Genomic DNA, 26,457 nt, shown 5'->3' with positions numbered 1-26,457 from the left:
TGGAGGTTTAGGTGTGGAAGATGTGATTAGCTGGGTCTTTAGTCTGTACAACAAGGGCCCATAGGGTCTTCTGTGACAGGGGTGTTGTCACATCTCAGGGTGTTTAAAAAAATAGAGAGAGACCGAGAGGAAAGTTTGAATTTCCCCAGCTGTAACAACTCTTGTGATCGAGGGGCCCAGGGCACAATCTGTGGTTTGTCCCTACGTCCTAGTGCTGCCGTCACTCAAGGACCATCCGGACGGCTGAGAAAATGATTAAGACAGACCACACACTCCCCCTCACACGCCATACCCCGGAATAGCCCATCGAATCAGTTTAGAAAGACCTGAAGAGGTTTCCAGATTAGAGTTTGAAGAGGGCACTATCTACATATAGTGTCCCCATCTAGTCAGTTATTATTGCAATCATCTGCCATAGAACAACTTTAAGTGGTAGGAAATGAAAAAAGGCTTTCACTGTGTACAGAGAAGGTTAGACTGAGAAACCAAAGAAAGGACGCCATTAGGGGAAAATAAAGAACGTGAAGGCAAGGAGAGGGATTTGCAATGAGGTGAACTTTGGGTGCACTGTACAGATTTGCAGCCAGGCAGGTTTTAGGTTATTGCATCATCACTGGATGTAGAAATAAATGAAATATCAGCAAGAGCAGGTCAAATCACATGGAGGGCCTCACACACCCCAACACAAACCCCAGGCAGGTGCCGTCTCTATTTAAGATGATGCTTTCCCCCCTCTCAACTGGAAAGGTGCTTGGATTTCAGTTGCGGAGGTATAACATTACAGCAGGACTTACAGCAATAGTAAAAGTACTATAATAGTTTAGGTTGTGCTGCAGTCTCGCTACAGAACATGGAAGAAGCAGCATTGTGGTCACAGGAACAAAATGATCACCAAAAAGCAGAAAGTAATTCAAATGATAAAGGTATTTTTTGCTTTGGACCTAAATGGACACAATACAAATATTTGTGAATATGTGTCTTTGTTCAGTGGACTCTTCTGAAGGACACTTTGAGGACAGTATAGTGTAACTTTTCTGCACCTCGGGGAGACCAGCGCGGAGACACCTAACATTGTGGGGAGGTGAAGGAGAGCCAGGATGATGGGCTCTCTCCCGTTGAGGGGGAGTGGTCTCAGCCATGCTGGGCTACAATAAAAGGCACTTGTGTGGACCTCTAAGGAGCCCAAACTTTCCAGTAGCACTACCGGCGGCTGCTGCACCAGGGTTACTGGCACACCTCGTAAAAGAAAGTGTGGACGAAAGAAAGAAAACAAACAAAGAACTCTTGATTTTGATACATTTGCTCCCTAGCAAATTAGTGTGACATTTCATTTTGAAGTTCTTTGCATTTCCAGTGAAGCGGCCCCTTGGTGTGAAAAAAAAAGAAAATGAGAGCTCTGCTTTGCACCATTTTGCTTTCTCTGACCCTGGCCAGCAGTGTGTACAGTGATACCGACAGCACTGCTTCTGCACCAGTCGACGCAGCAGGTAAGTGTGTGTGTGTCTGTGCGATGTGTCTCTGTGTGTGTGTGTTCGTGCAGGGGTGTGCATGTGCATGCCATGAGGCCTCACAAGTGGGACCATAGAGTAATATAACAGCAGGGTCATTATAGTGGTTGGTAACAGATCCCTCTCTGGGATGCCATTCACAGTCTGACTCACCACTGACACATTGACTAACGGTTTACGGCTGAGCCACTGGCTGAGCATAAATCAGCCTGTCAGTCACAATGGCTTGCTTCCACACATCACAAACTAACGGTTTAAAACTGCATATGGACCAAACTACTATTTTTAGAATGAAAATGTGTACGTTTTTAATTTGAGCTCAAATTGGGTTCTAGTTCAGAATTGTTCAAAATTGTTTACAGGTAAACTATAGATCATTGATTATTATGTCTACAAATGGTCCACTTGGCCTTTTATTTGTTCCTTTACAATGTATTTATTAGGAGGGAGTGAGAAGTGTAAATTTGGAGGGGGACATTTTCAGATTGCACCTGCTCAAGCTACACAATTGAGTTTAACTTAAAAATGGCACCTGTGGCCTACACCAAATACTGTGAGATATCTTACTGCCAAATGCAATAGTACAATACCACTGAGAAACATATGGTTCTAGCTCAAACTAGAGTCTCGATGTTAAAAAGTGAAGAGTATTTGAATGAATTTGTCCAGTCCTGTAGGCTGACTCAGGGGATTTGAGTTTCAGCATGTGTTCGCTCTATCACGGTAGAGAGAGAAATCCTGGCAAAAGGCACAAAAAAAAAAATCACTTCCTCAGAGTCTGTAGATGAGATGCTGATGTTCTGTCTTTCTTGTCTGTGTAAACATTTGTTCTACTACTAATGGCCTGATGATGTCAGAAGTCTGAGCATGTTTATTTGTTTTATTTCACAATTATTTATAAAGGTTAGGCCAGTGCTGTGACACAACACACACATCTTATGCTCTCGAGAAATATTCAAGCAAAGTTGCACCCACCTTTTAGAAAAATAAATTGTCTGCCTACCTTTCTGTCACGTCAACCATCCATCCAAATCAAATAATTCCATGAGTCCGTCTGTCTTCATAAACGTTCACTCACGTAGCCTATTACGTCATGTCGTAGGCTACGTGAGTAGCATCAACTAATCATTCAACTAGATTTTGCCGATGTTGCCTTTTTGGTTGTTGTTTCGAGCAGATGGTCGGGGGGGGTTGACTGCAGATTGACCACAAGAAGCCCAAACAGATATAAGAATTGACAATGACATAATAATTTCAAACCTTACTTACATTTGTATGTGATCACGTGTCCTTCTATTATCCGTGGGGGATACTTGGAGTTGAGTTCCTAGTGTTTTTACAGGCTTTCATGTCCAACGAAGAAGAAAAAAAGCAATGAAAAAACCAACTTTGGTTTTGTGTTTTTTTTTTGGGGGTCAGAAAACTTGAGCCAAATAAAAACCACCTTTGGGCCAAATTAACCACCAGTTGGGGAATCCTGTTATATGTGGTAATCCAATGAGTAACAGTAATAATCATTCATCACATATACTAGACAGTATATAATCGATACCCAACTTTCAGGAAGTAGGTTATTTAATGCAAAAATGTTATCACTCTTTTCTATTTTATAAAATGATCACATTCTCTTTCTCGCTCAAAGAAGGCAATTTGGCCCTGGCTTGCAAACGAAATATCTTGCATCATGCTGTAAATGAAGGCAATTAATAAATGTTGGCCTGATAAAAGCATATTTGATTTAACCCAATAAAAAAATTGGAGAGTGAGTATCAAATCGCATTTCGATAGATGCACGCATCAGTATGCTATTATAGCCTATCTGCAGCGGAGAAATGATTGTACAAAGGATATGTTTTCTGTCAGCTGGCTACTGTCGGAAAGTTACAATCTAACGAAACATTTGTTGCATAATTTAGCTCATGAAGTGGACGTTAATGTTGCACATTCAACACTAACTAGGCGATCCCTCTCCTTGTTGTAGGTCTTCGTATATTACCATGGAACAATAGATGTAGAGTCAATAGCATACGACAACATAACACGGTGGACAATGTTGATTGGCAAGTGGAATGATGTCCAATAGGATTGCAAGGTAAAAGCGGAAGATGGGATCAGGTTGGCTCCCTTATCCTTGGTTAGTAGAGACTTCAGGAAATATGAAATTGTTACCCGCAACATAAAAATGTATACGGGGGGAGTTGATGTTTGTGTGGATGTGTGTGTTTGTCAAATAAAATAAAAACATACACATGGTTAGCAGATGTTAATACGAGTGTAGCGAAATGCTTCTAGTTCCGACAATGCAGTAATATCTAACAAATTCACAACAACTACCTTATACACACAGATGTAAGGGATGAATAAGAATATGTACACATGAATATATAGATGAGCGATGGCCGAGCGGCATAGGCAAGATGCAGTAGATGGTATAGAATACAGTATATACATATGAGAAGAGTAATGTAGGATATGTAAACATTATTAAAGTGCCTTTATTTAAAGGGACAAGTGATACCTTTTATTTAGTCCATTTATAGTGGCCAGAGATTTGAGTCTGTATGTTGGCACTATGTTAGTGATGGCTGTTTAGCAGTCTGATGGCCTTGAGATAGAAGCTGTTTTTCAGTCTCTCGTACATGCATGCGTGTGTGTATGAGAGAGAGTGGATGTTTTTTGGGCACGTGCCAGGGGTGTGTGTGTGTGTGTGTGTGTGTGTGTGTGTGTGTGTGTGTGTGTGTGTGTGTGTGTGTGTGTGTGTGTGTGTGTGTGTGTGTGTGTGTGTGTGTGTGTGTGTGTGTGTGTGTGTGTGTGTGTGTGTGTGTGTGTAGGTGTGTGCCTTGGTCACAGCTATGCCTGTTAACTCCATCTTCTTATTGATTCAGGCGAGCTGTGCAGAGCTGTAGGATGTTGTAAAGGATAGCATGTCTAGCAGGCCTGGGTTGGTGTGGTTTATCACTCAATGATACACATGTAGTTACAGCTGTGTAACATACTCTCTCACTGTATACATACTGATGTAGGCTTATAGGCTAATTAGTGACTAATCAACTTCCTCGGTTGCGCCTTCAACATCTCAAAGACCACAATTACACCAAGTTAACATAAGGTTAGGATAACATTATTTAACTTCTGTAGACACCGAACATACAGTATATGCCGCATGGCAACGTTGGACCATTATGATGTCACTGTTCATTTATTCCATTATGATGTCACTGTTCATTTATTCCATTATGATGTTACTGTTCATTTATTCCTTTATGATGTTACTGTTCATTTATTGCCCTACGTTGCGACACTCTCAAAAGGCACAGCTGTTTCCAATAACGCAGGTACTGTAAGCATTTATGGAGTGAGAGAGAATTGTGTATGATCGTAAAAATGGCAGTAGGTCTTGGCTTCTGCTGTACTTTTTAATTGTCATGCACATGTGTTCATTTACTAATTCTCTCCTCTCTTTCATTTGATCCCCACCCTTAACAAAATATGTGTGTGTGTGTGGGGGGGGGGTAATGGTTTAATGAGCCGTTTCTATACGTTACATCTGACAATTAGGGGGAACCCTTGACCCCACAGAAATAGCCTTGTATAAATAAGCTAAGGCTTGATATATGACAGAATATTTAGCTGCTTGCCAAGTGGTTAAATACACATGCCAAGCTGTCACTTTATGAGTGCAGTGTATATTACTTGGGGCCACATACACTCAAGGGCAATATATCTCCACTGGTAACTCAGGTAGCAGGGACAGGGGTAAAAGAGCAGTCTTACACTCACATCTCTACTGAAATTAGGCTTTTTTGGGTGCAAAAGTTCACCAATATATCTTTACAGTGTCATTCTTTGTTCACCAATATATCTTTACAGTGTCATTCTTTGTTCACCAATATATCTTTACAGTGTCATTCTTTGTTCACCAATATATCTTTACAGTGTCATTCTTTGTTCACCAATATATCTTTACATGGGCATTCTTTGCATAGTCTTTTTTGTACAGGATCTGTCTGTTCTTGATGTTTCATATGCATGTGGTCAGTCTATGTGCTGTATGGGGTCTCATTGTACAGGTTTTATTTAGTTTACGTTCAACCGCATAGTGTTTCCTGGTAGCTATGAGATCTCTTATTTGTACCATGTACACCCCATCCCCCAGCCTCATATGTTCAGGGATTATGAACCTCAGCCAGTGGTTTATGAGCGCTAGAACAATGTTTCTATAAATCAGACAAACAAGTTTATTTTTTATTTTTTCTTATTTTAACCTCGTATCTGTTGAATAGGAATCAGAAAGGTTTAGGGATAAACCCTGGATGGTGTCACATCTGGCCGACTGCCGTTGATGTTGTCATGCGCTCCCTGTTTGATCAGTCATTCTGGGCTTTCAGTTTCCAATGAAACTTCACTCAACGGCTTCCCAAGTCCAGAATTTATGAGGCAGAGAGAAGCTCTGAGTCATAAGCCAGTGACAGAGGGAGAATTCATACAAAGATACTGGGCCTCTTCATGAAACTCTCCATGCCCCATTCTTTTAAGAAGTGGGATTTTTTGTTCTGCTTAGTAAACCCTTTGGCATTCGTTTGGTGCGCCTGCCTGCCTGCCTGCCTGCATGGAGGCGAGGTGTCTGGGTGGGTATGGAGGGGAGGGATGGTGGTGAGTGAGTTGCAGCCCAGAGGGAAGGAAGGAAATGAAAGAGCGGTTGGAGTTAGGGATATAGGGTGAGATTACATTTGTCAGGCAGCACAGCTTCTGCTCATTAAACCCCTCCGCAGGATAGCGTGCAACTGATAACGTGTAGGCCACTATTAAGCCGAGCCACATGTCGGCTATTTGCTCTGTGTGCATGGGAGAATGGGGTTATGGGTTTTAGAGAGGTTGGGTGGTAAATCAGGGGTGGAAGAAGTTGGGGTGTGGGAGAGAAATGATCAGAGCGGAAGGCTGTTCACCTGGAGTACCTGGTAGCGATTCTTGCATCTGTAAATGGCACACGTGGAAAAGGTTTTGCCCGTTGAAGAGACAGCAGAACCATTTTCCAGTCATGGCTTTGGTGTGGCTCAAGGAGAACCTGGCAGAGACAAATAAAGAGGCAAGGAAGGAGAGAAAGAGGAATAGAGAAACCAGGAGAGACAGTCAGACACAGAAGGGAGGAAGGGAAAGCGGGAGAGAGAGAAGCATATTATTTTGTTAAGCTTACACACCGACTAGGACGACTGCGGACACTAGTTAGTAGCTGCTGACGTATTTTGACCAACCACGTATCTATCCAACCTTTTTATGAGTAAAGTACTTGTCGGATAAAAAAAAGTAATTACAGGCCTATTTGAAACAGAACGTTTTTTTCCGTAAACTTTCCAAATGTCGACAAATCAAAATACACTAGACAAGGTGGCATCTTTTTGTGTCGGTAAAATTAAGAATGCGAGATATGTCGGAGGAAACGCTTTTATGCACAAATATTGTTGTGAAGGGTCTGGAGGTCAGGGAGATTGTGGGAACACGTGGAAAAGCATGCAGTTTATTAGGATACAGACAATATAAATTATGATGAACTTCACAGGGTGGTGAAACTACAAGGTGATGAGCTTGATTGTCCTTGCCAAAAAATATTGAGGGTTTTATTCTAGTAACATGATAATGGATGCTTTGCTGCAGTTTGAAAAAAAAAATAATCTTGCTCTTTTGTCCATAACAATAATCTCATCATATAGGCCAGGGGTCTCCAACCAGTCAATCACCTATGAGTAGCTCGCCAAACAATTCCGAATGTACACAGAATTTTTTTTTTTTGCCGAATAAAACTGCTGTAGACCTTACAGTGAAATGCTTACTTACAAACCCTTAGCCAACAATGCAGTTTTAAGAAAAATAAGTTTTAAGAAATGTTTACTAAATAAACTGAATAAATAAAAAAAATGAAAAATAACAAATACTTAAAGAGCAACAATAAAATAACGGTAACAAGGCTATATTGCAGGGGGTTCTGGTACAGAGTCAATATGCGGGGGCACAGGTTAGACGAGGAAGTAAAATATAGTATAAATCATTTCAAATTCCTTATATTAAGCACACCAGACAGCAATTTTTAAATTTTTTATTTGTATATATGGATAGCCAGGGGCATACTCCAACAGTCAGACAGTATTTACAAACAAAGCATGTGTGTTTAGTGAGTGAGCCAGAGAGGCAGTAGGATGACCAGGTATATTCTCTTGATAAGTTCGTGAATTTAACCATTTTCCTCTCCTGCTAAACACAATGTATGGAGTAAAAAGTATATTATTTTCTTTAGGAATGTCCTGAAGTAAAAGTAAAAATAAAAAAATAAAAAGTAAAGGACAGATTCCCCCCAAAATGAATTTAGTACTTTAAATTATTTGTACATACGTACTTTACACCACTGCCTGTATGTTACCGTACATAACGTTCTCAAACAAAGCAGAATTTTCACACCCCCTCCCTTTTGAGCAGATTATGCCTGTAGAAATCATCAGCAGCCTTTGGAAAGAACCAAGTCCCCTTTCGAGTCATAAGCTATTGTAGATTTCCATCCAATTGGCGACAGATGTAAATGTGAATTTTCTAAAATCTCCATAAAAACAATATGCACATTTTCTCACCAGATATGTGTTTCCATACTTCCTTAATGTTGACTTAAGTATATTTTAGCAATTACATTTACTTTTGATGCTTAAGTATATTTAAAAACAAAACATTTTACTCAAGTAGTATTTTACTGGGTGACTTTCACTTTCACTTGAGTCATTTTCTGTTAAGGTATCTTGACTTTTACTCAAGTATACGAATAGGGTACTTTTTCCACCACTGCATATATAACAGGAAATGCTTATTTTACTCTTACTCTCGATCATATAGACAAACTGTTTGTCTTTTTGCCAAGTTTGTATAGTTCATTGAAGTGTGATGTGTCAGCATTGTGCTATTTAAACCCTTTAATTTACTACCCCATATATTTAAGAAGAGGCTGATGTGTGGTGACCATTGGCTGCTCTGTCTGGCCCAGGGGGCTATATACCCTGGGGCTCTACACACAGCTTTATCGGTTGTGGCTGCACCAGTGGTGAGTGGGACTTGGGTCAAGTGCATCCCATTATGTCCCTGCCTGGGCTCAGTGGGCTGTGTGTAGGCAACCACTGGGTGGGGTCCCCACAAAGCACCACTCTCATAAAGGGCCTGGAGGTCATGGAGATTGTGGGAACTCACGTGGAGTGACTGATAGCAGCTACCTCTCTGAACTGAAGGGTGGCCTGGTTCGGAGGGAGGCCAGGGGGGAGGGAGGGAGGAAGGGAAAGAATGATGATGGCCATAACATGAGGGAAAACGTGTCTGTTTGCAAACCGTTTAGTCACCTTATTTTGTAAATGCTGAATAGCAGGATGCCCAACTCATGTTTTACACAAGTCAGCTGGGGCGGGTGAAAGATAAACATTTAATTTTGGGGGTTAATGTGGATTAACGTTGAATTTGTTAACTGCCAGAGCTGGTCATGGTATATAGTTTGGTGAGAGCTAGGTGCAGATGATTTGCAGAGGCGGGAGACTGGCTGGTTCCAAAAGCTGAATCTATTTAGGACTGAAGGGCTACTTTGATGATATAGCTGATAGGCCACTACAGAGAGGGGAAGAGGGAGTGTGTGTGTGTGTGTGTGTGCAGTGGTGGAAAAGGTACTCAAATGTTACACTTGAGTAAAAGTAAATGTACTTTAACATTAATCAAGTAAAACTGATAGTCACCCAGTAAAATACTGCTTGAGTGAAAGTCTTAAAGTTTTTCTTTTAAAATATACTTAATTCACTAGATTCTTACAGAATAAAAGTAAAAGTAAAAGTTGTCAAAAATATAAATAGTAAAGTAAAGTACCGATTACCCCCAAAAATACTTAAGATGTACTTTACACCACTGTGTGTGTGTGTGTGTGTGTGTGTGTGTGTGTGTGTGTGTGTGTGTGTGTGTGTGTGTGTGTGTGTGTGTGTGTGTGTGTGTTTCTAGGCAATGTTGAGAGGGGCATTTTTCAGAGATCTTTTACTGCTTTTATGTTTGCCAATGAAACGCATGCAAGACCATAATTATTGAGGGCCATCTTAATTCTTGTGTATGTGTGTATGTCCTCGCACATCAATCTTTAAAATAAATGCATTACTCAAAACATTAAAAGACGTGACACGTCTGAACTGACACCAGTAATTAAAATCTCTTAAGGATCCGCCCCTTATTTTGCCTAAGATGACATACCCAAATCAAAATGCCTGTAACACGCCCTGAAGCAAGGATATGCAAATTCTTTGAAGTTTGTGGAAATGTGAAAGGAATGTAGGAGAATATAACACAATAGATATGGTAAACGACAATACAAAGAAAAAAACAACCGTTCTTTTGTATTTTTTGTATTATCATCTTTGAAATGCAAGTGGAAAGGCCATAATGTATTATTCCAGCCCAGCAGCAATTTCGATGTTGGGCACGAGATGGCAGCAGTGTATCTGCAAAGTGTTGGACTGATCCAATGACCCATTGCATTTATGTTCAAAATTTAGTATCAAAACTGCCCAAATTTTGCCTAATTTGTTTATTAATAACTTTTCATGTTCAAAACTGTGCACTCTCCTCAAACAATAGCATTGTATTATTTCACTGTAATAGCTACTGTAAATTGGACAGTGCAGTTAGATTAACTATAATTTAAGCTTTCTAACAATATCAGATATGCCTTTGTCTTGGGAACTTTTCTTGTTACTTACAACCTCATGCCAGCCGCATTAGCCTACGTTAGCTCAACTGTCCCGTGGACGAAGTTAATGCAACTTTGTTATATATTCTACTGTATTCTTCTGATGCTTTAGTAACTCTTGACTTACACTACACCTTTTCTTGTCCTTCACAGAGACTGAACTTGGTGATCAGAACCGTGTGTTTGCCAGGCGCGGCTCCAACATCACTCTACCATGCCGGCTCCACCGCCAGCATGGCATGTCTTTCGGCCGCGTGGGCATAAGGATCAAGTGGACCAAGCTGTCTGCGGATGAGTCACTGGAGGAAGATGTGCTGGTGTCCATGGGCTTCCACAAGAAGAGCTACGGCAGCTTCCTGGGCCGTGTCCGCCTGCTGGAGGCTGACGATGATGACGCCTCACTGCTCATCAACGACGTGTCCCTGGACGACATGGGAAAGTTCCGTTGTGAAGTCATCGATGGCATGGACGATGTCATTCATGAGGTTACCTTGGAGGTGCAAGGTAGTGTAGGCTACAGCGACGGTAAATCTTTATCTTTTTACTTCCTCCCCCTGCTCAGCGATGGCCATATCATCCCACACATCACGTCACCACCCTCCATTTCATTTTGTCCTCACTGTTCTGTCTTCATGGTGTTAATAGACTTTTGTTACCCTGTAAATAAGGACAGGAGGTTTTCATGACCCTGCCCATAAACTACTGTCTGGAAGAAATGAATGGTTTCAAGACCAGAGCCAAGAAATAATGGTTTCAAGACCAGAGCCTGTTTCCTTATTTTCAACACCTCACCACCATTATATTGATTTATGTGTAGAAATACAAAAGACAAAAAAAGACAGCTTTTGTTCATTTTTCAGAGTTTGTGCTGATAATATTCACACAGCCTTTCACTGCAGTACATGAAAACACATTTTCCATCTGAACTAATCCCACTCCGCATCGATTCAAACATCCTCCTTGCTCATACAGTACTATTTACATAATTGTGAAAGGAGTCCTGTTCTTCCTTTTAATATGTGGCACAAATACAACCTTTTTTTTAACATTCTATTCATAAAACTGAGTCAGCCTGAATCTATTGAATACTATTACACGGTCATAGTTCCCATCGGGGCCAAGACCGCCTGAGCAGATTTTGCTCCAGGTTAAGAAAAGGGATCTTTAATAGAGAACAGCTAGCTAGCTGGCCATAATGAAAACAGGCTGGAACGACTGTCTATTGTTAACATTGGAATAAAGTCATGCCCAATGAAAAGCCTCAGTACTGGTTGTGATTTTCCCTCAAAGTAATCCAATTAAATGTTCTCTTGTTTGCAGCTGCATACATCTGACAGTCAAGCACTCAGCTAGCACTAGGCTACCATGGGATGCAGGCTTGTGTCAAAGATTAAACTACAGATGCTGATGTAACATTCTAATGTGTTACAGTGCATTGTTTTTGCTTTATCGGCTCTTAGTTGTTTCTAAACCACCAAGGGCCAAATGCAACCCTCTCTGTTAGCTAGCAGTGACATGAAGTACATTAACAAGGGATAAAGAAGGGCTGTTGAAGTCCAATTCAGTGTTTTTTTATTTGTACCTTTATTTAACAAGGCAAGTCAGTTAAGAACAAATTCTTATTTTCAATGATGGCCTAGGAAATAGTGGGTCAAGTGTCTTGTTCAGGGGCAGAAGGACAGATTTGTACCTTGTCAGCACGGGGATTCAATCTTGCAACCTTTTGCTTATAGTCCAACGCTCTAACCACTAGGCTACCTGCCGCTTTCCAACAACATTGCATCTCCTAAACAGTATGTCAACAATCACTACAGCCAAACGAAAGCCACCTTTCCCTCACAGAACTTTACATTTTAGGCATTTAGCAGACTCTTATCCAGAGTGAGTCACAGTAGTGAGTCCATACATATTCATACTGGTCCCCCATGGGAATTTAACCCACAGCCCTGGCATTGCAAGTGCCATGCTCTTCCAACTGGACACACTGGACTGCATTTCACACATATAAGGGATTACATTTGTTTGTAGGTAGGACACACATAAAATACTGGTCAGGACAACCGAGGAGTGAACCAGCAAAGTCTGAGTCAAGAAGGGAATTAATTCAATTACATAACCATAATGCCTAAGGGGCTGTTTTACGGCTGTAAAATCACATAACTGAACCACCAAATGATTGACACCAGAGGTTCCATTTGCTGTACACAGTTGATGATTGTGCTTTGTGTTATAGTGCTTTGGAGTCTTGTTCTGGCCTAATGTATTTGCTAGCTTGGCTGTTACAGCCTAATTAAAACGTAAACAGCGTGAGATGTATCTCCCTTCCCTGCTGAGGGGCAGAATACCACAGAATTAATCAGTTAGAAAAGTCTGAATCCTCTCTGGAGGGCGGCTGCTCTTTTATCACTCACCAGGAGCTGCAGAACCAAGAACAGCAATAGCTTACACTCACTAACATATACTATCAGATCGTATGTCAGAAACCCCCAATCCCTCATGAATGGTCCAGTCTAGACCCAAGGACCACACACATTCTTTATCCTACTGGCTGGCTGGGTCTGCAAACCCACAGGAGGGTGAGTGTGTAAAACATAAATCCAAATGTTTTGTGTTAGAATATTATTCCTCTCCTAGAGTATGCTGTGATATACCGTGTTTTATGTGTGTCTGTATGTTTTAATGTACGGTAGGTTTCCATGAACTGTAGTTATATAACATGCATAACTATGCCATGGTTCTCTATCCGCTGTGGTGATTCAATTAAAGACACAAAAGAAACATTCACGTAAGGACACATTCAAAAAAGAGCATGTCATAAAATGGATAACAATCGATTCCGACTCGCTAATAGTTGTCTTACAATAGAATAACAACAATAGCGTGTTCAGTTGGCATTTACCTGAATGGGTGCTCCATGTAGCCTAAGAGCCACATTAGCTATGATATTAACCCCAGCTCCTTGCTCATTCCCAGGTGTGGTGTTCCCTTACTCCCCACGGCTGGGTCGATACAACCTCAACTTCCACCATGCCGAGCAGGCTTGCCTGGACCAGGACTCTGTGGTGGCCTCCTTCGACCAGCTCTACAAGGCCTGGAGGAGTGGCCTTGACTGGTGCAATGCCGGTTGGCTGAACGACGGCTCCGTGCAGTACCCCATAACCAACCCCAGACAGGCCTGTGGAGGAGTCAACTCCGGTGCGGGTCTGAGAAGCTACGGCCAGCGCGACAAGTCCAAAAGCCGCTACGATGTCTTCTGCTTCACCTCTGCCGTCAACGGTGAGTTTGTCTGCTTTATATGGTTGTTTTTGAGGAAGTCATTGGACATGCAGTATCTATTATTAGAACAAAAGTAGTAGAAATAGATAGGCATACGTTACAGTAGGGAAGAGTTCATCAGCTTATCTAATTGACCTCTCTTTAAAATGAGGCAACCCAACCAAAATCCTCTGTTTTCCTTTGGCCGTCTTCCCTCTCTGACCTCAGGCCGCTTCTACTGGCTGGTGCAGCCCGACAAGCTAACGTTCAACGAGGCTGCTCAGGCGTGCCAGGATGACGGAGCTGAGATCGCCAAGGTGGGTCAGATGTACGCTGCATGGAAGCTGAACGGCTATGACCGCTGCGACTCTGGCTGGCTGGCTGACGGCAGCGTCCGCTACCCCATCTCCAGACCCCGCAGGAACTGCAGCCCGACAGAGGCGGCTGTGCGCTTCGTGGGATTCCCCGACAAGAAGCAAAAGCTCTTCGGCGTCTACTGCTTCAAGGGCCAGCAGTGAAGAGGAAAGGGCTTAGCCCTGAGCACCAAACCCATATAACCATCAAAGAAAAACAACAACAACAACACCACCAATAAACAAAAGATGCATATCAGGACTTAATTTGCATGAAGTAGCATCAGCTCATTACCTTACCAATACTGTGATACATTTGTTTTAATGAATACTGTAAAATCTCATTTCTCATACCACAACCGATCCAAGGCTATTTTCTAAGCTGAAACAAGCGTTATTCCTTAACATTTTCAGTCATGTAATATGTTGCTCATATAATATGACAATACCATTTTTAGTTATACAAAATGTTGGTCACATAATAACACGGTACTATGGTTGAAATGGACTGGATGAGTTATCTTCGAAGGGCTAGATTCAATCAGATCAGCTTTAGCCAACATCTAAATAGCGGTTTGTTTTGGCGCTGTTTGAGGTGGAACTGCATTAGAGCTGTCAAATTGGTGAGCAGCTGGTCTTGATCACTGTTGCAAAGCCACAACCGTCCCATTCACATTAAAATTGTAGGCTACAGAGAAATAATGTTCTAATTGAAAATCATTCAATGAAATGAGGATTTCTGTCACCGTATTCAAGGTGTAGATTACGTCTCACATTCCAGTGTTTGAACCTGGAAACAAGGCTACAAGGGATTTCTCTTAATTCTACTCCGTGCAGCCAATTGCAACATCCCCTTTAGGTATAATGCCAGGAGCCACTTGTGGATTTGACAGCTCTAACACAGTTCCAACACCGCAAAAACAACCCCTGTGCGGATGTCGGCTAAAGCAGATCTGATTGAATAGAGCCCTAACTAACACGTACTGTGGCCTATCTAGCAGCTTAAGAGCTAAATTGCATGAACATAAAGACCACTGTTTGACTATGGCAGAAGTCTATTTGGATTTCAGTAACACTTGCACAGTAACGCTACCACAAAAAAAATCACATGCATATTTCAATCCGAATCTGAAGTGAATATTCATCTGAGCAGAGGGGCATTTCACAAAGGAGATTCAAGCTAACTTTCCTGAAACAGCAAACTAGGATATTGTTTCAGAATTTCAGAAATGTTTGCTATTAATTTACAGACCCTAACCTCTGAAAAACACCTTGTATTTCTGCTTTTATTTTACTGATACCTTTCTCTCCTCGGATAAAAGTCAGTGAAGGAAAAATCTCAGCGTACAATAGGCCTAGTGTTTAAAAACAGTGACCTAGCCATCCACTCACAGCCAAGTGCATATCAGGATTGCAATACAATTGGAGTGAATCCTTGCAAACTAAGCGGGAACTCTGATATTGGTATTTAACAGCACTACAGAAACAGCTGTATGTCTGTGTAACACTGGAATGGCAGCCAAACAGGGATCCACATTGACAAACTGCTGCTGTTGCAAAGGATTTGGGTTGACTGTACATCATCGCCTAAGTTACGAGCTGCAAAGGGCTTACATTAAACTTCTCAGGGCATGCAACCCCCTTTAAGACCCCGTTGCTAGTGTGCAACAGTGCTTTAATACAGTGCCTTATTAAGCCTTAAGCCAGGTGACCATTTTGGGTGATCCATCCAGGCCACCCAAGACCTGCTTTGAGAACTGCCAATTGTATAATTCTGGCAAAACGATGTTGAGCAGCTTTTAACTTCACGCACAAATAAAAACGCAGGGTCTGACTCAAATCCTGACTTGAAGAGGTTGGTCCAGTCCAGACTCGAAGGTCAAAAGAGTCACAAAGCATTTCAGAACAAATATAAAGTGGGAAAAAAGAGAGACTAGAAATATTGCATCTGACGTGTGGTCTATATATGTTATTGCTTTGTATTCTCTTAGCATTAGAATACTAATTGTCCCCTAGGACATGCAGGAGGTCGACAACTGAGATCTGTGTTGACTGAAATCACAACCACTAGCCAATATTTGCCAATAAAACTGATCATACAAATGATGGTGGTCATCTTTCTTTTTCTTTTTTGTGTGTTGTATTTCGGCAAACCTTTTTCTCTTTCCTAGATGTGGCATTGACAGGTAGCTTGTGGTTATTTGGTTGAACCTGATTTACTAACTGCAGTTAGATAAAATACACTGTGAAATAGACTGACACACATTCCTCGGTGGAGGTATTATTTGTTTTCTAATGCCTAGTACCTTTTTAAACAAAAGACCAAACTGAAAATAAAACTTGGTGATAGATTCTTGATGCTGTGACTTTTTACCCTCCTTGTAAAGGTTGTTTTTCTGTGTATTTCTGTCGTCGTTGGACCTGAACTAACAAACATTAATTCTGTTTTTAGAAATGCTGAGGTTGCCATTGTGGCAGTAGAACGCTGTTTGCAGAGCATAGAAGTTTGCAAATGCAGGACATTCTCTCCTGTCTCCATTTTCAGTGTAGCATGCAGTTTTTGATTGAAAATACATATCCAAAATAAGCCTCTAATACTCTGTGTGTATCAAACATTAGGATTTAAACTCAGCAAAAAAATAAGGGTCCCTTTTTCAGGACACTGTCTTTCAAAGATAATCAGAAAAATCCAAATAACTTCACAGATCTTCATTGTAAAGGGTTTAAACTCTGTTTCCCATGCTTGTTCAATGAACCTTAAGCAATTAATGAACATGCACCTGTGGACACTAACAGCTTACAGACGTCGCCTACGTCGCCTATGGGCACAAACCCACCATCACTGGACCAGACAGGACTGGCAAACGACGAGTCGTGGTTTTGTCTCACCAGGAGTGATGGTCGGATTAGAGTTTATCGTCGCAGGAATGAGATTTACACCGAGGCCTGTACTCTGGAGCGGGATCGATTTGGAGGTGGAGGGTCCATCATGGTCTGGGGCACTGTTTCACAGCATCATCGGACTGAGCTTATTGTCATTGCAGGCAATCTCAACACTGTGCGTTACATGGAAGACATCCTCCTCCCTCATGTGGTACCCTTCCTGCAGGCTCATCCTGACATGACCCTCCGGCATGACAATGCCACCAGCCATGCTGCTCATTCTGTGAGTGATTTCCTGCAAGACAGAAATATCAGTGTTCTGCCATGGCCAGTGAAGAGCCCGGATCTCAATCCCATTCAGCACATCTGGGACGTGTTGGATCGGACGGTGAGTGTTAGGTCCATTCCCCCCAGAAATGTCTGGGAACTTGTAGGTGCCTTGGTGGAAGAGTGGGGTAACATCTCACAACAAGAACTGGCAAATCTGGTGCAGTCCAAGAGGAGGAGATGCACTGTAGTACTTAATGCAGCTGGTGGCCACACCAGATACTGACTGTTACTTTTGACCCCCCCCCATTGTTCGGGGACACATTATTCCTTTTCTGTTATTTCAGTCACATGTCTGTGGAACTTGTTCAATGTACTGTATGTCTGTTGTTGAATCATGTTATGTTCATACAAATATTTACACATGTTAAGTTGGCTGAATTTACACGCAGTTGACAGTGAGAGCACGTTTCTTTTTTTGCTGAGTTTACAATAGAGAATGATATACAGTGCATTCGAAAAATATTCCGACCCCTTGACTTTTTCAACATTTTGTTACATTACATCCTTATTCTAAAATGTATTAAATACCAACAAATCCTCAGCAATCTAGACACAATACCCGTAATGACAAAGTGAAAACAGTTTACACATTTTTTTTAAGTGTATAAAAAAATACAATAAATAAATCCTTTATTTACATAAGTATTCAGACCCTTTGCTATGAGACTCGATATGGAGCTCAGGTATATCTTGTTTCAACTGACCATCCTTGAGATGTTTCTACAACTTGATTGGAGTCCACCAGTGGTAAACTAAAATGATTGGACATGATTTGGAAAGGCACACACCTGTCTATATAAGGTCCCACAGTTGACAATGCATGTCAGAGCAAAAACCAAGCCACGAGGTCGAAGGAATTGTCCGTAGAGCTCAGAGACAGGATTGTGTAATGGCACAGATCTGGGGAAGACTCACCAAATAAATTCGGCATCATTGAATGTTCCCAAGAACACAGTGGCCTCCATCATTCTTAAATGGAAAAAGTTTGGAACCACCAAGACTCTTCCTAGAGCTTGACGCCCGGCCAAACTGAGCAATCGGGGGAGAAGGTCCTTGGTCAGGGAGGTGACCAACAATCCGATGGTCACTCTGACAGAGCTCTAGAATTCCTCTGTGGAGAAATTTCCAGAATGACATCCATATCTGCAGCACTCCACCAATCAGGCCTTTATGGTAGAGCGGCCAGACAGAAGCCACTCCTCAGTAAAAAGCACATGACAGCCAGCTTGGAGTTTGCCCAACGGCACCTAAAGGACTCTCAGACCATGAGAAGCAAGATTCTCTGGTCTGATGAAATCAAGATTGAACACTTTGGCATGAATGCCAAGAATCACATCTGGAGGAAACCTTGCACCATTCCTACGGTGAAGCATGGGGGTGGCAGCATCATGCTGTGGGGATGTTTTTAGGCGGCAGGGACTAGAAGACTAGTCAGGATCGAGGCAAAGATGAACGGAGCAAATTAGAGAGATCCTTGATGAAAACCTGCTCCAGAGCGATCAGGACCTCAGATTGGGGCATGGGTTCACCTTCCAACAGGACAACTACCCTAAGAACACAGCCAAGACAACGCAGGAGTGGCTTCGGGACAAGTCTCTGAATGTTGTTAAGTGGCCTAGCCAGAGCCCGGACTTGAACCCGATGAAACATCTCTGGAGAGACCTGAAAATAGCTGTCCACAATGCTCCCCATACAAACTGACAGAGCTTGAGAGGATCTGCAAAGAAGAATGTGAGAAACTCCCCAAATACAGATGTGCCAAGCTTGTAGCATCACACCCAAGAAGACGATGTAATCGCTGCCAAAGGTGCTTCAACAAAGTACTGAGTAAAGGTTCTGAATAGTCATGTAAATGTGATATTTCAGCTTATTTGCAAAAATGTACAAAATCCTGTTTTTGCTTTGCCATTATGGGTTATTGTGTGTAGATTGAGGGAAAAAAATGTTTTAATACATTTTCTAAAAGGCTGTAACGTATCAAAATGTGGAAAAAGTTAAGTGTTCTGAATACTTTCCCGAAGGCACTGTAAAAGAAGGCTCTACTTTGTGCAAACCTGGCATGGATTTGACATAAAACACTTAAATTGTGGAGGAGGTAATAATAACTTGAAAAAAGTTATTAACTTGAAAAAATACAAAGTTATAAACATGTACATCTACATATTATCAAGACCAAACCTATAAATATGTGTATTTCCCCTTTATCTCCTCTGGCTGTTAATACTTCTCCATGGGAGACATGCCAGCTGTGCTTCAATTTACTCTTATCTAACAAGTGAGAAAGCAGGACAGACTACACTTCTACTTTCTTTGCTTTGGTAGGGAGTTTTATCTCCAAGTGGTTCTAACTGTGGTGAAACTGAATGGGGATACGTTTGTGTTAGTGAAAAGAAAACCCATAAGAATGTAAGGGTGTTAATTATCCCATGAACCGATTGACATGCCACTTTAAAGAGGTCATGTGACACCCACTTCTAAGACTACTTAACGCACTGCAACCGCCAGGGAGATGGCTGGAAATGGCATTAAGGCCATAAAAAACTATGTAGAGGTAAATAGGGACAGTGCTGTTTACAAAGCAGTCATGAGTATACAGACTGTGTGTGTGTGTGTCAGGGGATTACATTTCTTTCCATATTTTTTATATATATTCTTTATAACTAGGCAAGTCAGGTAAGAACAGATTCTTATTTACAATGACGGCCTACCCCAGCCAAACCCTGACAACGCTGGGCCAATTGTGTGCTGCCCTATGGGACTCCTAATCACGGGATCTGATACAGCCTGGAATCGAACCAGTCTTGCACTCAGATGCAGTGCCTTACACCGCTGCACCACTCGGGGGCCCCTGTTTCATGCTCAACACTGAAATCCAGATTAAGGATGAGATGCCACGGAAATGAATGAATAATGTACTTGGCGCGGGGGTGATCTTAAGATGGCGCCAACAGATATGGCATCTCTGCTTCCAGTTCATAAGGAACTTCGCATTATTAAAAAAATAATAATAATTGTTCACAAGTATCTCGCTACACCCGCAATAACATCTACTAAATATGTGTGTGACCAATTCAATTTGATTAGACTCAGGCGGAGACCTGAGACGAGCAGGAAACCATCGAACGCCAGAGCACATTTCCTTTCCAAAACAGAAGAGGTCCCAGAAAGCATCCGATATCCCAAAGAAACCACGTGAGAGCCTTGTTTTCCGGAGCTTAACAGCGGGACATCTGCGTTTCATTATGGAGACCTGTAATCACAAATCAAGTCTGCTCTATTGACAGTGCAGCAGTCAACACAATGAGAACTTAACAAGCACCTTGTCATGGAGTGCATGTCCATGACTGGTAGACAATGAACACTGAAACAAATTATTTGTTGAAGAAAGACTCTTTATTGTTTCTCTTCAAGGTATAGCCAAGGATCCTGAAACAAAAGAGAATGTTGGATTGAGTAGTTGAGTAATCACGTTGGTAGAATTAGCCATATTTTTTTCCTGGAACGAGAAAAACAAATTATTCCAACAGCACAGTCAACTTATTTTCCCCATTGGATCCAGTGTGTTCAGTTTGTTCAACGTAAGGCGTCAAAGTCAAGTGTTTGCTGTGCGTGCCATGTATAAACCTGCCCATTTAAACGTACATGATCTAGCAATGTGAAATATTACAAGAATAACGACTGAAGTGTTGGTAGAGTATAATCATATAATTTAACCTACCTCGCGGCGCTGTTTCCTTGTTGAAGTGCGGGTGTGCTTGAGGCAAATTAGTCTACTTCTTCTCCTGTGGGGTTTATTGGCGGTTGGCATTACTGCCACCCACTGTACTGGAGTGTGGGCCAGAGACGGGGGAAAATAATCCTACCTGACAGCCTCTTTGCTCTTAAAAAAAGATAACAAAATATTTGAGACTATATCTAATGATATCCTACTCAATATACTCTTTAAAATAATTTCCTGTATCCCCTTCTCCCTCAAACTAGATCTCAGCCTCTCTCTTTCCCTCTGATACTGCCCACACTGTAGCGATACATGCTCCACGGTCTCTGTTTCCTGGCAAAATTACTATCACATTTAAGGACTTATTCAACTGGCTGTGTCCCACCATTAATCTTGTAAAAATAGCCTCCTCTCTTCTGTCCCTACCTGCCGTCCCCTCCTTGACTTTCCTCAGTACTTCAAATAAAAGCCTGCCCTTAGTATCTCTGTTCCATGGCTCCTGCCATCTCTGCACCATCACTGTCCACATCAAGGCTTTTTGCCTCTGCCCTGCTCATTGAAACTATAACATCAACATCCCCACTTCTAAGTGCTTGTTTAGCCAGTATATCAACTGCCTCGTTCCCCTCCAACCCCAAATGGGCTGGGACCAAAGTAAATCTTATTTGTATATCTATCTGTCTAATCCTGCCATGGGGTTGTAGCACCTCATAAAGCAGGTCTTGTCTGCTACGTGACCCAAAGGACTGGAAAGGCATTAACACTGCACATGAATCAGAGCAAATAACTACTCTGTTTGGCTTGACTTCCTCCACCCACTGCAAAGCCAACCGTACGGCCATCAGTTCCGCTGTATATATACAGCCAGATGATCTGTAATACGTTTCCTGACTTCCATCCCACATTCCTGCACTACAAATGCTTAGCCAGTACGTGTCCTTGGATCTTTTGAACCATCTGTGTAAATGGCCACAAAATCCTCCCTCCATATCTTTCTGTAGTCTCTCCAACACTTCTAGATCAGCGACTGGAGGCGGGAGTGGCCATGGTGGATTTACAGGAACAGCTACCGTTGGACTAAACTCCCTTCCATACAGTCCCATCTCCTTCGCCTGGGTATTACCTACCCACCCAAAGCTTGTGTTTTGTCTTTGCTTATCTTCACAGCATGCCTGTAAAATCCCTTTTGCAGGATGAGACACCCCATGTCCCTGTAGGTTGACCCAATAATGAATTGCCAGCTGCTGTCTCCTAATATGCGATGGCGTAGCCCCCCACCTCCACCTGTAGTGCAGCCACTGGGGACGTCCGAAATACCACACTACATATTCGGAGTCCTTGTCGCTTGGTAAGGATGTCTGGGCTACTGAACTATACTGCCATAGTCTACTACAGATCGGATCAATGCAACATACATGGTCCTCAATGAGGAATGCCCAGCCCCCAAATCCTTCCCCATCAGACAACGCATCACATTTAGCACCTTCTTACACTTTTCCATAGCTCTCTCAATGTGTTCTGCCCAGGTCAGTCTGGTCCTAGTGTCAAAGTACACCCCAAGGAACCTGAATCCCCCCCACCCTCTCTTAGTCTTTCCCATATAACCTCAAGCATACTTTATCTCCCACCTTTATCAAACCCACTCTGATGTGGCGTTACTAGCCCCCTGCTCTCCAGGAAGTAAGTTAGCCTCTCCGGAATCATACATTCCATAATCGTACATACATGTGATGTTAAAGCTATTGGCAGATAGCTTGTTGGCCTCATTGGGTCCTTCCCTAGCTTCCAGATTGGTACCACTACTGCCTCCTTCCAACTGTCTGGTCGTTTCCCCTCCTCCCACACTGTGATGTACAACACCAAAACCTTATCCGGTGCCTCATCACTAAGATGGGCCAACATAACGTATGATCTTTCCCAGGTGAAGTTAACCTTGCCTTACCTATTGCCCTTTTCACCTCTGCCATGGTAAATGATGCATTCAAAGCATCATTTACATTCTCCCTCCTTTCCAGTACTTCAGGATGCTCCTCTCTCATTTTCTCTCTCCCCCTCTGCCCCTCCTCTGACAAATATCTAGAGCTATGCACTTCTACAAACGCGTTGGCCATCATCTCTGCCTTCTCCTCGTCTGTTACTGCCACATCCTTTTCACTCGTGAACACTTTGCCTGACAGATGTTGGGCATTATGCGTCATTTTCAGTACTCTAAATGACCTGTCCCTACTCCTCACCATTTCCCCACACTCCTACGTCCACCAATGGACTGCTTTCCTCCTCCTCCTCCTCCTCCTCCTCCTCCTCCTCCTCCTCCTCCCTGAACTCTTAGGTATAGTCTCAGTAGCTGACCCCACTAATGCTGTTCTCAACCAGTTATTCATACTATCCAATGCCCACTCCACCCGAGGCCTCACATGCTCACTCAGCTCCTGAAACTGATCCCACTTTGCCCACCTCCCTCCGGCCTACTGGGCATAATATGGAGTAATGATCACTCCCTACTGTCGACTCCTCCCATACCTCCAACTCACAGATTCCTGGCATCGCACTAGATACCAGAGTGAGTTCCAAGGCAAACTCTTTCCTTGTGGCTACATTAATCCTGGTCCCTCGGTCATCATTCAAGCACACCAGATCTTTCATTTCTATCACATTTCCTAACACTTGGCCATTTCCCTCCATCTGTTTCCTCCCCAGAGTGTGTTGAGTGCATTAAAACCCCCACACCATATTATCTTACTTCTATCCTGCCCTCCACCCTCTCCAGCACTTCCAGGTCCAAATATCTGGATTATAGTAGTTCACTACCACTAGCACCACTCCTCTCAACCACACCTCCACCACCACCACATACAGTAGACCTGTTCAATACCTCTGCCTAGCATCCTGCAGGGAAGTCCTTGCTTTATGAAGGTGGCACCCCCCTCCCCTTACAGCTCTGTCCCTACTAACCACTACATATGATGATAAACTCCATATTCGGGTTTGAGCAATGTTACTTGCACACAAATCACAGGCTTAGCTTGCATATCTACAATGAACTGCTTGAATTCCTGCCCATTAGCCAACAGTCTTCGAGCATTCTATTGCAGTACTACCACTATAACTAATATTCAGTAAAACATGACTCCACCCTCGGCTGATTGATGTCATCTCAAACCTCTTCCCATGTCAACTCTGTCATACTCAGATGTCTCCCAGCAGCTTTCACTATTTGGGTCAATATCACTAAAAGTGTTATTTTTTTGTCCTCAAGATAAATCATTCAAAATTGTATGTAAAAAATAGACACTGGATCAAATTTCAAAAGTATCCTTATGTGTGTATGCCTTCATAACAATAGAAGCATAATGACATAGTCTTCAAAGTAAATTTGATACATTTTAGACTAGGGATGCACGATACAGTGCCTTCGCAAAAGTATTCACCCCTTTGGCATTTTTCCTATTTTGTTGCGTTACAACCTGGATTTGGATTTGGATTTCATGTGATGGACATACACAAAATAGTCCAAATTGGTTAATAAACAACTTGTTTTAAAAAATTCAGAGATATTAAAAACGGAAAAGTGGTAGGTGCAAATGTATTCACACCCTTTGCTATGAAGCCCTTAAATAAGATCTGGTGCAACCAATTACCATCAGAAGTCACATAATTAGTTAAAATAAAGTCCACCTGTGTGAAATCTAAGTGTCACATGATCTGTCACATGATCTCATTATATATACACCTGTTCTGAAAGGCCCCAGTGTCTGCAACACCACTAAGCAAGGGGCACCACCACGAAGATCAAGGAGCTCTCCAAACAGGTCAGGGACAAAGTTGCGGAGAAGTACATATCAGGGTTGCATTATTTTTATTTTTTAATTTTACCTTTATTTAACCAGGCAAGTCAGTTAAGAACACATTCTTATTTTCAATGACGGCCTCAATGACAGTGGGTTAACTGCCTGTTCAGGGGCAGAACGACAGATTTGTACCTTGTCAGCTCGGGGGTTTGAACTCGCAACCTTCCGTTTACTAGTCCAATGCTCTAACCACTAGGCTACGCTCCAAAACATACGCTCCAAAACATATCCAAAACTTTGAACATCCCACAGGTCACCATTAAATCCATTATTAAAAAATGGAAAGAATATGGCTCCACAACACACCTGCCAAGAGAGGGCCGCCCACCAAAACCTCACGGACCAGGCAAGGAAGGCATTAATCAGAGAGATAACAAAGAGACCAAAGAGATAACCCTGAATGAGCTAGGACCATTTTAAGCCGTAAACTCCACAAAGCTGGGCTTTACAAAAGAGTGTCCAGAAAAAAGCCATTGCTTAAAGAAAAAAATAAGGTAACATGTTTGGTGTTCACTAAAAGGCATGTGCGGCCTCCCGGGTGGCGCAGTGGTTAATGGCGCTGTACTGCAGCGCCAGCTGTACCACCAGAGACTCTGGGTTTGCGTCCAGGCTCTGTCGTAACCGGTTGCGACTGGGAGTTCCGCGGGGCGACGTACAATTGGCCTAGTGTCGTCCTGGTTAGGGAGGGTTTGACCGGTAGGGAAATCCTTGTCTCATCGCACACCAGCGACTCCTGTGGCGGGCCCGGGCGCAGTGCGCGCTAACCAAGGTTGCCAGGTGCACAGTGTTTCCTCCGACACATTGGTTCGAATGGCTTCCGGGTTGGATGGCGCTGTGTTAAGAAGCAGTGTGGCTTGATTGGGTTGTGTATCAGAGGACGTCATGTTTGGCTACCAAAAAAAAACGTAAATTCATTCATCCAAACGCCAAACTTTCTTCCACATTAACTCCATAATATCGACGGAAACATGGTAAACGTTGTTTAGAATCAATCCTCAAGGTGTTTTTCACATATCTCTTCATGATATATCATTCCTGGAGGTCTACTCTCTGTCTCAATCACATGGATGAATGCGAGCAGCTTGGAGATTACGCAACAATTTCAACAAAGGACACCGGGCGGACCCCTGGTAAATGTAGTCTCTTATGGCCAATCTTCCAATGATATGCCTACAAATACGTCACAATGCTGCAGACAACTTGGAGAAACGATAGAAAGGGCAGGCTAATTCGTGGCGCTTTCACAGCCATATAAGGAGACAATGAAAAACAGAGCGTCAAAAATCCTGCTCATTTCCTGTTTGAAGTTTCATCTTGGTTTCGCCTGTAGCATCAGTTCTGGGGCATTCACAGATAATATCTTTGCAGTTTTGGAAACGTCAGAGTGTTTTCTTTCCAAAGCTGCCAATGATATGCATAGTCAAGCATCTTTCGTGACAAAATATTGCGCTTAAAACGGGCACGTTTTTTTATCCAATAATGACATAGCGCCCCCATAGGTTGAAGAGGTTAACAACACTGTCATCTCAGATTTTCAAAATATGCGTTACAGCCAACGCTAGACAAGCATTTGTGTAAGTTTATCATGGCATAATACTATGCTAGCTCTGCTGGCAGCAGGCAACATTTTCACGAAAATAAGAAAAGCAACCAAATTAAATCATCTACCTTTGAAGAACTTCGGATGCTTTCACTCAGGAGACTCCCAGTTAGATAGCAAATGTTCCTTTTTTCCCAAAATATTATTTTTGTAGGCGAAATAGCTCCGGTTTGTTCATCATGCTTGGCTGAGAGAATCGACCGGAAAATGCTACCA

The 26,457-nt window shown here is 42.4% G+C and overlaps 1 protein-coding gene across 1 annotated transcript; it reads left to right on the top strand.

The window, feature by feature from the left end:
- The first annotated feature begins 1,188 nt into the window (after nucleotides 1–1,188).
- Nucleotides 1,189–16,218, top strand: LOC118358026 (hyaluronan and proteoglycan link protein 1-like). The gene is made up of 4 exons (XM_035735393.2): nucleotides 1,189–1,487; nucleotides 10,408–10,779; nucleotides 13,228–13,530; nucleotides 13,738–16,218. The coding sequence occupies exons 1-4, from the start codon at nucleotides 1,388–1,390 to the stop codon at nucleotides 14,025–14,027; spliced, it is 1,065 nt and encodes a 354-aa protein (XP_035591286.1). The 5' UTR covers nucleotides 1,189–1,387; the 3' UTR covers nucleotides 14,028–16,218.
- The last annotated feature ends 10,239 nt before the right edge of the window (nucleotides 16,219–26,457 follow it).

Source organism: Oncorhynchus keta, chromosome 25 (genome assembly GCF_023373465.1).
Source record: "Oncorhynchus keta strain PuntledgeMale-10-30-2019 chromosome 25, Oket_V2, whole genome shotgun sequence".
NCBI classification, from domain to species: domain Eukaryota; kingdom Metazoa; phylum Chordata; class Actinopteri; order Salmoniformes; family Salmonidae; genus Oncorhynchus; species Oncorhynchus keta.
This window is presented reverse-complemented; position numbering and strand designations above follow the sequence as displayed.